General features: G+C 47.7%; 1 protein-coding gene across 2 annotated transcripts in view; it reads right to left on the minus strand.

Annotated features, from left to right (window-relative positions):
• tfap2c (transcription factor AP-2 gamma (activating enhancer binding protein 2 gamma)) overlaps positions 1 to 8315 on the minus strand; it is a 42828-nt gene extending 34513 nt beyond the window's left edge. The window contains exon 1 of one of the 2 annotated variants that reach the window (XM_069884744.1): positions 8229 to 8315. In XM_069884744.1, coding sequence (XP_069740845.1) covers positions 8229 to 8261 — 33 coding nt within the window. In that variant the 5' untranslated portion in view covers positions 8262 to 8315. Of the gene's footprint in view, positions 1 to 1878; positions 3025 to 8228 lie in introns of those variants that run through there. The other variant, XM_069884743.1, reaches the window with a different exon arrangement.
• Between the last annotated feature and the right edge of the window lie 5885 nt (positions 8316 to 14200).

Here is a 14200-nt window from a genome sequence, read left to right on the forward strand (position 1 = left end):
TCCTCAGTCATCTCCCTGATCATGCCAATGACTGCATCCCACAAAAGATGTTGACTACAAACATAGTCTCCTCTTTCCTCAGAACACAGATGCAGCTCGCCCTGACCAGCTTCACCCCAACTTGGTTTTTACATCATAGGTCAGTTTTTGTGCTCGACTATTTAAAAAAAATTCTGTGCATCTTTGAGATTTAAAGTTCGAAATATTGGTTTAACTTCCCCACTCTAAAATACGGAGTTGATGTTAACATTAGTTCAGATGAGGGAATAGAGTTGGGACGGGAGCGAACGGGAATGGGGATGAATCGAAGATCGTGAGGGGAAAGGACTTTATTTTCAGTTTCTAATAAAAACATTCCCAATCCATCTTCATCCACAAACTATGATTCCCTGTCCTGTCAAAGTTCAGAACTTCAATAATCCGGAATAAGGCACGTCAACTTATTCTGCGCGTTCACCTAGCGCCCACTAAACGGCATGGCCGAATGGTGCAACTTTCGGACATCGCAAGAAATTCGCAATCGAACTCCAGCCATTGGAATTATTACCAGGGTGGTTTATATTTACGCAGCTACTGTATTCTCTCCCGAAACCAAACGTCCATATTTGCCGAAAGCAAATCACGGCCCCAACACCAAGTCAAAAAGTTGAGATTTGAATGGCGAGGATTAAAAGTTGTTAATCCCCTCCAGAATTTGAAACCAATTGCAGCAGCGTCTTTCTATAAAGGGGATCGGAACTATTTTGGATTTCACGGAGACCAGGACACTTTCTGCCCAGGGTTAAAGAGCGTGTCCCCGGAACGAGCCAGTGCCCCGCGGGGAAGTTGCCAACACCACGAGTACCCCCGCTGTGGGATGGATGTTGCTGGAATTCACCCTTGGAAATGCTGTTGAAAGATCATGCGGGCGTAATGCGACCACCTTGATTGGCGCCGCTCGTATCGGGACGCGAGGGGCGACCGGCTTTTCAACGAAGGTGAAATGAGAAAACTGGCCGGATGCGGAGACGGGTCCAGCGCGTTTCGATCAAATGGTGCAATTACGCTAAAATAATTAACTTCGTTTGGTATTTTCGAGCGTGCATCGAAAAGGAGCGATTTACGAATCGGGGAGACTTTCGGCCCGTCGCAGGATTGCGAACTCGACGGGTCAGGCAGCGGCGTCTGTGGGGGTCAACGGCGAAGGCCGTCGTTTCGAGCCGGATACCCGACCGACCTGCTCCTTTGGCTCCCCAGACGCTACCTGACCCGCCGAGCTTCAAATCCAGAGGGCAGTATCCGCAGCTTGTTGGGTGCTCCCAGGTCCAAGAGCCCGGGTCTCTCCTGTGGTCCTTGGAAGGCAGCGGGGGCTTTTTTTTGGGGGGGGGGGGGTGCTGGCTGAACACCTTCGCTTTCTGCTCTGTTGGACTCCTCGGTAGCGGCCATGGGGCACGTCACAAACCGGTCAGACAGGAGGGTCACCCCTCCCAGGAGGGCTGCCCGGAACACTCAGTCCGGGGATTTAAACAAAATAGCCGGGTGCGCACGTCAACGCTGATTCTCAGCTCCGAATGATCCACTTTGCCCTGTGGAAGGAGCGGGTTTGCAATGGTGTAAACAAGGTCAAACAAAAGTTCGAACTGAACAGGAGGGCCGACTTGTGCGGACCCAAGTCTGCAGGTACCAGTTAAGATCGGAGCGTGAATTGGAAGAAGGGAGATTCTAAAAAGGTATCAGCAATTCAACTGGCCGAATCGTCCCTGGAGTTTAATCGGATGCAACTCCGCACTTAACAAACCTCGTTCACCGAGAACTGAAACAATGAAGGGAAAGCGGGGTCTGCGAATATGACCAATTCGAAGCCCGTTCCAGCGTGGTCGCTTCCCCGGTGCCTCTTACCTCGCATTCGTCTTCATACTTGACGTTGTCCGCTAGTTTCCACAACATGTTTGTTCCGCCGTGGAACCAACTCCGGAGCAACCCAACCTCGCGATCCAAACCCAGCGTTGGATGACGTTAAACTTCCCCCCCTCTCGCCGTCCCTCCCGCTACTCCCTGATCTCCCTCCAATGGTCAGGCTTCGCTGGCCCTCCAATGAGTCAGTCGCTCGGCGGGCGGAAGCCGACACCACCCTCCGCCCCCAGGGCGGCGCTTCACGGGACGACGTAGCCGGGGCACCAGGAGGGCCAAGCGACCGGCCGACGAATCGCTTTCGTCCCCCGCAAAGGAACGGTGCTATTGGCCGCCCGGCCCGAGGTGGGGGTGCAGCCAATGTCAATCCGTGCAGTCTCTCAACAAATGGGGGCTGCGGCTGGTTATCACCACCGTCTCCGGCTTGGAGGTGGTCCGAACCTGGCAGGCACCTTGAGCCAGGACATCGTCGCCAATCAACTCTGTCGCTGCAAATATCCCCAGTGTAACTCCGGCAATGTTGGGACGCAACCTGTTGAGTGGATGTGGCCTTCTCCGCTCCAGGGTCGTCCCTTTCAGTGGGCATCGAGGGCCGTGTAGCCAGTCTGGCACCCGGTCCAGAAAACACAGCTTGATCTTTCCGATAATGCAACTCCGACTGGAGTCGCTGCGCGTTGACTGACGCCGGGTCCGTTCAAAGGGCTAAAATCGGCTTCACGTGAAATACGGCGAATTATGCTGAAGGCTGCCTCCCAACCACTGAGAAGAGACCGGCGAGAGTCTGCTACCGATCCACTTCAGACACCAAAGCGCTTCCCCTCCACAGCATCCGATTGTGGAAGGAGATATTTAGGAATGGAATTGCTTTCTTTGCCCTCTCCAGAATTGCTTCTCCTTGGCAAGCGGGGGTAACCAGTGGAAAAGCCTCATCCAATTCCTTTCACAGATTTAGCGGGCTGACAAGAACCCTACTAGCAGTTGGTTGAGAAGAGAGAAGGATTTTCGGTCGCCACCTCTCACCTTCCAGCTGAAAAAGCCAAGGGTTCGGTCCCGAATCACGTCGGTTTGCTTGTATTAAAACAGCTGGTTCGTAAATTCGTTCGCGTTGCAGAGACCGCGGGTGGTAAGATCCGGAAAGGAAGCGCGTTATTGCTGCAAATAAGTTATGTTGGTTAATGCAAACCTCAACCAGTATGCGCAGGAATTTGCCGCCTTACTTGGTTGGTCTTGCTTCATTTTTTTTTCCTGTACGGTCACATACGCTTTTAAAAAAATTAGTGGTTGTCACCAATCAGGTGTTTGATTACAGAATCTTTGCTCCAGAAGATGTGTACAATTAAGTTTACCCACTTTGTACTTTTCCCTTCCAATACTTATTTGTGATTTTTTTTTAATGAAAATGCCCCACTAGCCCGCTGTGTGCAAACATGTTTAACTCTCCCTTTGCCCTGTGTTATCATAATTCATGTTAAAATTGTTCATGACCTCTCGCTTTACTTGCAACAGCGTTTAGAAATGCACTTCAGTGCGAGGAGCCCTTTCAGTTCGGAAAAACGCCAAAAAATCTGAGCATCCTCACTAGAACTGCTGATTGTTGTCTCACGTTTATAACTTCATGCTGAGCTGTATTATACAAGTGTGGATCACATCTATAATATACATGTTTACATTATATTTTCTTTGGCTTGGCTTCGCGGACGAAGATTTATGGAGGGGGTAAAAAGTCCACGTCAGCTGCAGGCTCGTTTGTGGCTGACAAGTCCGATGCGGGACAGTATTTTAATACTGTATTTAAATACATTGTATTGTGTATTCTATTAAAACCTTTAAAATTGTATATCTTTTAAACTGTATTGTCCTAATTTTTTTTATTTGCGGTGCCTTGATTTATCCTATTCTATTTGTACAACAGGCTGTTTATTATATCACACACTGCATGTGTACTACTAGATGCATTGTCTAATAGATACCAAGTTAAATAATTTGTGGAAATGCATGGCCTGTTCTGTTTTATTTACCGGGAGATTATTTTGTAACGTTATGCCACTGATATAGCAGGAAATAGAATTACTCTATTTTAGAATGGGCATGGTGCTGTTTTGCACGGCCAGTGACACCACGATCTCACTGCAGCGCAGAAGCGCTCCTTTAATGGCTCTGTGCCGCTGTTTGCACTTTCAAGAGGCAAAATCAAAATAACAGCTGTACATCCATAAAGCGGGTGCTGTGTAGAGGTGGGAGTGGCTCGGCGCCAACAACTCGCTAGCCCCCCCCCCCCCAAGAACCTGGTGTTGTGCAGCAACGACCTGAAGGTTTAGGGATTCTCCTGGACATCAAATCGAATGACCATTTTTGGCGTAGCCTATTAACAAGCGACATTGTCCCGACATGAGGAATGCAAAAGAGCAGTCGTGAATTTCAAAGACGTCCAAGGTAACAGAGTAGGGAATGAAAATAGCGAAGCCATTCACCCACCACCCATCCCAAGGTTGGAAGGCCATGTAAGCTTAATAGAACATCAGCGAAACACGAAAGTTCTGCAGACGCTGTGATTGCAGTAAAACACAAGTACAGGAGGAACTCAGCTGGCCTCGCAGCGACTGGAGGAGATAGATACAAAACCGACGTTTCGAACAACATTACTGCACTGTACAGGTCCTTCGGCCCAATGATGTTCCGACTGACAGAAACCCACTCAACAAACTAAACCTTCCCCACCATATTCCCATAACCATCTCTTGTATCCATGGACCTTTCTTTTAAATATCCCTGCTGTACCACACTCCACCACCATCCCTTCCAATGCATTCCAAGCACCCACTCGTATCTGTGTATAAAAACGTACACCTGACGTCTCCCGTAAACCTCCCTCACCTTAAGATGTCCTCTGCTGTTTGCTACTCCAGCCCCCGACAGCGAAAAGGTGTTAGCTGTCACCCTATCTATGCCTTTCATATCTTGCAGACTTCTATCAAGTCACCTCTCATCCTTCTTCGCTCCAAGGAACACGTTCTCCAATGCAGGCATCATACTCGTAAATCTCATCTGCATCCTCTCCATAGCTTCCACGTCCTTGCTGTACTGAGGCGACCAGAACTGAACACAATATTCCAAGTGTGGTCAAAGCAGAGTTTTACAGAGCTTATAGGGTGAAGACTCCTTGCCCTGAGCGCAAATGCCGAAAACAACTCCAGTGTATGCATTTCATTGCCTGACACAGGGACTTTGGGAAGGGGATGGGGAAGAGAGAGGGACGTTTTGAATTTCCTTCAAATTTGAATAGTACATCTTACAACACAACCGCGATAACTCAGGATCAGTGGAAAATTACCCAGAGCCCAGTTAAATACAGTCACGCAAGGGCCATAGTATGTATCAACGAAACAACATTAATGGGAAAGGTTCTAAACTTAGGTTATGACTTTGTTCGCATCCTTATTACGGCAAAACATTAATTGACATTCTCCCTACTAAATGCAGCACATTTATCTTTTAACAAGAATTATTTATAACGGAACGCTGTGTTTGCTTCATTCTGAAGCAGACAATGTCAGTGTCAACCGTTAATATCAGCGACGTTTCCACTCGATCATTGCCCGCCGTCCTCTGGCTACAGACAACAGGCAAGGAGCGAGTTTGGGGGGGCCATTGGACAGGGAATAAAACATTTGTTAAGTTACTGGAATTTATCTCATCCCCACTGGATTGCAATCGAAAAAAAAAGACGTGGAGTCCTGGGCCCCACGCGGGAGAAGCGTTGGAGCATTTGATACTGGGTTGAATAATTAACATCTACAAGACTAAAATCTCTTAAATAGAATAATGAAGGGTGATCCATTTTGGGCATTTAAAAGCAATAAAACAGGGGGGGGGTGGGGTGGACAGGAAGCTAAGGCGGGAGTTTGAACATGCGGGAAGCACCTCCTCACATAACAGCGGATAGGATTCTCTCCTCAAAGTGCAAACTGGACCAAATCGAATTAATTCAAAATTCTGAACGGCAGAAGCCGGAAATTTGAAACACGAACATTCTGGAAACATTTGGCGATTCAGCAGGTTACTACATAGTCTTGAGTTTTCCTGCAACTTTTGGGTTTTATATATTGGTCAATTTAATGTTTGAAGGCTGGAACTGATGATTTTTAAAAAAATCTTAAGAACAGGGAGGCCAGGGAAACGGAATAAGCAAAAGGAAAATGGATCACTACTCGGAATGAAGATGAAATGCTTCCAAATCCTTTCTACTTCACAGAATCATACGTGTGAGAGCTTCGAAAACATCTAAATTGCCCCTTTTTTTCTATTGCCCGGTAAAGTGCTTTTTAATATACATTTATCAGATTTCCTTTTGACAGTTACTGTTAAGTCTGCTTCCACCATGACGAGAATTGTGAATTCTAAATACCAAAAAACAGCGTTCTTCACCATATAAACACACACAAATCTTGAACAAGCATCTTAACAAAGTAACACCGTGTTGTGCAATTAACGCGGTGTTTTCGGCAAGGGAAACTTCGTCACCTTAATGGTGCACCGAATCGTGCAACTATTACGACTTCCTGAGATTTTGTTAACCGATGGGGGGGGTTATAAGGTGCATTGAACTAAAATCACGGGTTCGTGTTTGAGTGGGCTCTGTCAAGCCGGCAGAGAACCCACAAACAGAAGCTAAATTTGGTCTGAGCGACATTGAACGAATGATCCCCCTCCCTTTACAGCTATGTCTTTCACTGCAAATTGTCGTGACATAAACTATTCAGGAAAAACTTCCCATCTACTTCGAATATGCCTTTCCCCCTCTTTAAATTCATCAACCTAAACTAGTCGCCAACGTCAAGAAGTCTCCGAGTAACTGAATAAATTCTTCATCATTAATTTCTAACGAAAGTTAAAGCCTTGGGCCTCAGATGAGATCGAAGCGCAGAGCCCGTCATCTGGCCCTTTTTTAAATCAAAAGGTTCAGATGGACGCTCGCCAATCGTGCCTTCCCCTCCTACAATACTCTGCATACGAGGCAAAAGAGGCGCATCCCCAAAAACTCTGCAGCGTGCAATTTTAAATGGATGGACTCGGCTGGAAACACGGATTGCAAAGATGTGATTTTACAATCACCAAACTCGTATCCAGATTGATGGCCCAGGCTACAATGAGAAGCCTCGGGACTGCTGGGGAGAGGGATTTTATCACATGCCCCTTATTTTCGTGTGTCACGGGGTTAATTTACTGACCATCCGGTGAAATAGAACCACAAGAATTGGCTGGCTGAGCGGTTTATGGAGGCAGTCACTCGCACCGTATTGCCTGCGAGCACTCGAGTCGCCACGATCTAGGTTACGGGTCCGGTGCAGGTAAGTGGGATTAGTATCGAAATGGTAGGCCGTGCTGAAGAGATCGCAGTCACATTCGTGAACGTTTCCGTTCTGTCCCGCCAACGCTGGCCATCTGCTTTATCTCTTTGCATATCAGTTTAACGAATTCATTGTCATTGAGCGCAAATGAACCTTAAAACTATTGAGGGGTCATTGATGAACCCTGAACACCCACAGCCTCCATCTGAATCTTCGGCCGAAGACATCCCTGAGATAATCACGGTTCGTTTACAGGTCATTATTTTGCTGATTACTTGTCCTCAACCTGGGTTATCTCTCCTGGGTAATGGGGTGCTGATTGCCTCAACACTTTTTTTCTGTTAAGCAAATTAATAAGTTGTGCGTGTTGCCATTCAAGATCTTTAACTGTTCCCCCCCCCCCCCCACCCCACCCCACTGCCCCGAGAAACAGTCCATTATTTAGACTCGTCTGATCTGCTGCAGGAGTCGCGGGCGAGATTAGGACTGGAGTCCAGGATCAGCGATGGGCACCGGGGAGACTGGGTTCCGGGAGATAAAATGCAGCCCCGTACATCCCCAGGGGCCGGTGTCCGAGCGGAAAGTGTGAGGGTGGGGGTAAAGGTGAAGTGGACCTGGGAAAACTGGTGATGGGGCACGGGAACACCCTATCTCCGGCCGAGTTAGCGCTCCCGACACGGTGGCCACTCCGAACGGGCCCGTACATGCACTAGTTCCCCCGAGCCTTCATCCCGAACACGCGGCCTTTCCTGCGTTTCATGCCGGCCCCGGGTCTCTCCGTTCGCATTCCGAGTCCGGAGACCTTCCCCTCCCTGCGGAGCGCGACCCCCCCCCACCCGCTCCGGAGGTGCACTGGGGCAGGTGAGGTGTGTTGTCAGGAATCCCTCCCCTCGCCCCACGCTCAGGAAACAAGCCACGTACAACAGGAGTCACATTCTTTCCCCCCCCCCCCCCCCGCGCGTGTGAACAGGGGTGTCCGAGAACTCTTACCTGCCAACTGCCCACTTTCCCCATCAACGACATATTCCGAATCCAGCCAGAGCGACTGCCAAAGGTATTTTGCCTCTTCCAACCCCACAGGACTGGAGCTGTAGTGGCCTGCGCCTGCGCAACTCTTACCAGGCGCACCTCAGTCATTTACCTGAGAGAGAGAGACGCCAGGCTCCAAGCCCGCAGACGTGGCTCCTCTCCCCTGCTGCTCGTCCTTTTGTTTCTGCCCCCTTGTCATGCAGTCCCATTGATGGCCCGTTAAGGAGCCTATCGCCTACCTTTGTTCGTGAGAGGCTATGTATTTCTCGCGGAATGCGCGCTAAATTCAGCTCAACAGGTCCCCTATCAGAGCAGTAAAAATGTGCAGCGGGAGCAGTTGAAAGAGCCTTCAATAAAAAAAAAGGGGTTGGGATAGATGGTGAGAAAAGGAATCAGAATTTATAGTCCTGAATATGTCACGAAATTCGTTGCTTAGCGGCAGCGTTACAGTGCAAATATAAATTACATTTCAATTTTTTTTAAATAGTGCGAAAATAGGAAAAAAGTGAGGTAGTGTGCATTGAAAAATCTGATGGCAGAGGGGAAGAAGCTGTCCTTTTGATTCACTGGGCGTTGGTCTTCAGGCTCCTGTACCTCCTTCCTGATGGGTAGCAGTGTGAATAGGGCATAGCCTGGGTGGTGAGGGTCCTTGAGGATAGAGACTGTTTTTAAATTTAACTTTTAAGACACAGCCTCTTGTAGATGTCCTGGATGGAGTAAAGAATGGTGCCTGTGATGTCGCTGGTCGAGTGGACAACTCTCTAGATGCAGGCAAGCATTCTTCATCGACATGGAGGCCTGAGGACAGATCCTCAGAGATGTTGACACCCAGGAATTTAAAGTTCTTGACCCTCTCCACTACTGAGCCCTCAATCAGGACTGGGTCATGTTCCCCTGACTTCCTCTCCTGAAGTCCACAATCATCTCCTTGGTTTTGCTAACAGTGAGTGCAGGGATATTGTTGACACCACTCAACTAGCTGATCTATCTCCCTCCTTCATGCTTCCTCATTGCCCTCTGTGATTCTGCTGATGACTGTGGGGTCTTCAGCAAATTTGTAGATGGCATTTGAATTGTGCCTGGCCATATGGTCATAGGTGTAGAGTGAGTAGAGCAGTGGGCTAAGCATGCATCTTGAGGTGTGCTGTGTATAGTCAGTGAGGAGGAGTCGTTGTTTACAATTTGTACTGACTGACTGTGGTCTTCTGATGAGGAAGTCAAGGATCCAGTTGCAGAGTGGGGAGGGGGGCAGAGGCCCAGGGTTTGGAGCTTGTGACCAGTACTGAGGGTATGATGGTGCTGAAGGCTGAGCTGTAGTCTATGAAGAGTAGCTGGATGTACGAGTTGCTATAGTCTAGGTGATCCAGAGCCAGTGATGTTGCATCTGCTGTGAAATGATTGTGATGGTAGGTGAATTGCAGTGGTAGATCCTTACTTGGGTTTATGTTAATTCTGGCCATGACCAACCTCTCAAAGTTTTTCATCACCATAGATGCCAGTGTCACTGGGCAATAGTCGTTGAGGCAGCTCACTCTACTCTTCTTGGGCACCAGGATGATTGATGCCCTTTTGAAGCAGGTGAGAACCTCTGCCTGCAGCAACGAGAGATTGAAAATGTTTGAACACTCTGGCTGGTTGGTTGGAACAGATTTTCAGTATCCTGTCCGGTATGCCATCAGGGTCTGACCCCTTGTGATGGTCTGACATCAGCCTCAGAGACTGATATCACAGGGTCCTCAGCCTCTGCAGGGATTCTCGTAGACACTGTTGAGTTCTCCCACTCAGAGACCATAAAAGATGTTCAGTTCATCACTTAGTAGTAAAGCATCTGGTCATTTTTGATGTTTGTACCACAATTGCTGGATAGGCCTTCTTCCTGGTGGTGTAGCCTTGGTCTCCCAGGTAACGTGCTGGTCGAAGTTGTTAGAGACTTCTTCAGGTTGGCCTTGTTGAAGTCCTGTATAACCATCCTGAAGGCTGCTGTCTGGTTGCTTCTGATCACAGGGTTCCGCCCTTCCAGTCCTAGCCAGATGTTAACCTGGGGACAATGTGCACTACTACCAGGATGATGGCAAGCAGAATGGGTAGCACCTGATCGCCAGATGTTGCAGATCGGGGAAGCAGGCCTGGGGCGTGACCGTGTATTACGTCAAATTAAATAAAACCAGCATAACAAAACTGCAGTATGGTTTTTCTGCTAGAAAATCCGTCTCTTCCCCACTTTGTTACCCTCCTGGACTTGCTACAGTAATTAAAAAGCAGGCAGCGCCTGCGGAGATATTTGACGGACCCTTCATCCGATATCCCCATTTCTGAGCCCATCTGGACGTGGCTTCTCGTTTCTGTTAGTCTCGAATTTACTGGCGATCTCACACTTGCCCACAATTCACCTCTCAACAATTCAACGTTGACCCCAGCGTTAGAATCACACAGCAATACTGGAGATGGCCTGCATCTGGAGAGAGAAGCAGCACCTCACACGGAACTTACTGGCCCGAATTCTTCTCTCCACTGACCCTGCCCGTCTTTCTGAGTGTGACCTGCATTTCCCAGCGTTGTTCGCTATTGCTCCGTTGTTTAATTCTTTGCTTTCCATTTTCTTGAATCAATTGGTCGCCCACGTATTGACATCGTTACTCGACTCATGCCGCTATACTCCCCGTCATTCCAACACTCTCTCGCCCCGGGAAGTGGCACCCGCTCGGCTTACACTTGCTGCACTGTTGACTCGCAGTCACGGGTATTAAGACCACGCTGTGGGTCAAGACCTGCTGTGAAATACTGCTTTTGAGTGATTTGTGACTTGAACTGAACGCGCCACGTGCAAGGAAGCAGGGGGGGGGGGGGGAATTTGAATAGCCTTCAGGATTCATTTGTTGTCATGTAATAAAGAAACAAAAAATGTCTTTGGCTTGTCGTAAAGACACACAAAGAGGCGCCAGCAAAACCAGCGCCGCCGCCAATAAAAGAGAGTCCCTTCAGAGACACCGGGTGTCTGTGGATTCGCCCCCCCCCCCTGCGCTCCCGCAGTCCCTTCAGCCACATGGTCTCCAGTCGGCCCCATCGAGCTCGCCATGCCATCAGCGCCCGAGGCCCTTTGGGAGTAGTTGAGATCTGGCCGTGTTCCTGCTTCCCAGGATAGTTTTCCGTCAGGCAAGGCCTCGGGGAGCTCCTGGGGAAGGTGTTCGGATGTCAAAGGTATCATTGCCCCAGATATCCAGCCTCTCCGGCAGCCACGGACAGGGCTAGTCCCAGAGAATACTTGCGCCTCAATCCCCACTGACCATCCTCGGAAACAGCCTGCGGAAAGGAGTGGGTCAGCCAACGCGTGACCACAGAAAGTTACTGCACATACCGAAGAACCAACCGCCTCCAGATTCACACTCCTGACACCCAGTGATGGAGCGCTCAGAGAGAACACCTCACCGTCAGAAAATTCAGGCCCCACAACGCCGAGAACGAGTGATATCCGAATGGGGCTGAGCCAGCCACCTTCGCCGACTAAGGCCAATGGGGAACAGGGTGGAATTTCGGGGGCCGGAGACGGACGTCCCGTGAGGTTTTGGAAACAACCCCTGTTGTAGGATGAAATAAAATGGGAAAGTGCTGAAGGGCATCAATAGCGGAACTGCAGCGTGGTCGCTGAATTCACCCTCCAACCCAGTGGTTTTCAAACTTGTTCTTTCCACTGTACGTGTTGAGTAAAAATGGTTGAGAACCACTGCTCGACACCCAATTGTTACTGAACTATTTTGCTTGAGAAAAATTGTCACTGGCCCATTTCCTTTGGAGCTATGAAATGAGTCAATTAGGGACGATTAAAACAGTGGTTTTCAAACTTTTTCTTTCCACCCCCATACAATCAATCCCTTACTAATCACAGAGCACCGATGGCATAGGGATTACTTAAAGTGGAATGTGGGTGGAAAGAGAAAGGTTGAGAACCACTGCTCTAACCCTTCGAGCAAACAGAAAGTATTGAATCCTATTTTGTCATCCCTCTTTCGCTTGCCTTCACATTATTTGATGTCGTATGGGCCAGGTTTATTCACAATTAGCCCAGCGGCTCGTCCGGCCTGAGGGAGGATGGGGTTTAATTTGTCATTACGAGCACTTGAATTCGGCGAGGTTGTTTCATTTCGCACCTGGGCTAACTCCGCGACCTCTTTCGATAGAAGTCAAACACCTTGCCGACGAGCCTCGCATTACTTTTCGTTAATCAAATAACTTTTAAAGAACGCGCAAGATTTTAGCTAATTTGTTAGAGAAACTATTTAAATTACTTGCATCTGACCCCTGCAAAATAGGAATGGCAAAAGCTAATAATGACGCTGGTGCCATGATAAAGGATCATTCTAATGAGCGTTTAATAAATGGGATGTCGGGCCGCCCCTGACCGTTACAGAGTGAGGTTGGAACTGAAGACAAAACTTGTTGGAAACCCTCGGCAAATCTGATCTTTCGTTAGACCAGCCCTCTCACATGGCAGAGATGAGCGATCGATAACGCACCAAACGCTCCCTGGGCTCGTCCCAGGCTGACGGCTCCATGGAAGAAAGCGCGCCTTCGGCCAGGATCTCTGGGGCTGGATCTCCCGAGTCGGATGCTTGTTTAACCGCAGATGCCGATTAAGTGAAATTTGAGCGGGATTACATGCGAAGTCTCGCAAACAGCAATGATCCTATTAGGAAATTTGGGTTAAACTAAAAATCGACGCTGCCAGCGAACTAAATAGTCCATCTTTGAAAATATGCAAACAAATATATACATTTAGAACAGAGAGTCGATTAACTTTGACAATCGCGTAGCCTGCAGAATCACGGTGGAATTAGAATCAAATCAGGGCTAGAAAATACATGACAGTAAAGTGGTACGGTATATTCACCAGGCAAATTAATGCCACAGATTTGAGAAGCAGTATTTAATATGTTTATATTGTACTTCAATATATGTTTATCTGCAACGACTTATTTTTAACTGTTAATAAACATGTATATTTATTCGAACTATGGTAAGAATTAAACCAATTTTAAGAAACGTAATATAATTTAGTTTGTCATTAAGCCAATTCTACACATTTAGAAATATTTATTTGGGGTAACTGTGGGGAAAGGAACGCTTCAGTCCGTCTCTTCTTGTTACTGAAGGTGATCAACACATCATCTCTTCACAGATTCTGTCTGACCTCCCGGCTCTTTCGCCATTTTCTGTTTTAGATTTCTTGGACATATTATTAAAGGTATCCATTAATCAACTGAATGGGACAATTTCATATATTTATCCTTATCAACATTAAAAATGTGCGTTCCTTTTGCATTCGCATTTTATGCTTTCACAGGATTCACGTATTTACATTGGACTAAAATGCGTTTTAATTTTATGTATATTCTGACCGGTTTACTGCAGATTCCAGAACTCGAATAGCAATATTCCATATCATGTCCAAGCTTGAAGTATGACCATATAGGCGGACAATTACACAACTGATGCATAAATAAACGTGTCCCCATTCTCTGGTGAGAGATCGCGACAGTTACTTTTAGCTGTTGTTGAATTCGTTCGGTCAGCGTGATCCGACTTCCAATTTGAAATGGGAACAGTGTGCACAGTCTCGAGAATGATTAGTTAACTTTCTTTATATTGTATCTCAGAATTAACCCGATCGCCTTGAATAATGTCGATAAAGATTTAGGAACTAGGTGGACCTGATGTGATGTGGAAGCGTTCTGGGGCTGCTTGTTTAAAGTAGATGCGTGTATTCTATACAAATATCTACACGCAATGCTTTTGTGTGTTTAATATTGCCTACATTTAATGATGTTGATCTTCCTTACTGGCAGATGCTTCTTTAGCCTTGGGGATTGATTCAAAGTGAATCGAACTCTCTCTGCTGTCGTGATCATTCATGTTGCCCTCCACCCCCTCCCAAGCTT

The sequence above is a fragment of the Narcine bancroftii genome, chromosome 6, assembly GCF_036971445.1.
Source record: "Narcine bancroftii isolate sNarBan1 chromosome 6, sNarBan1.hap1, whole genome shotgun sequence".
Taxonomy (NCBI): Eukaryota; Metazoa; Chordata; class Chondrichthyes; order Torpediniformes; family Narcinidae; genus Narcine; species Narcine bancroftii.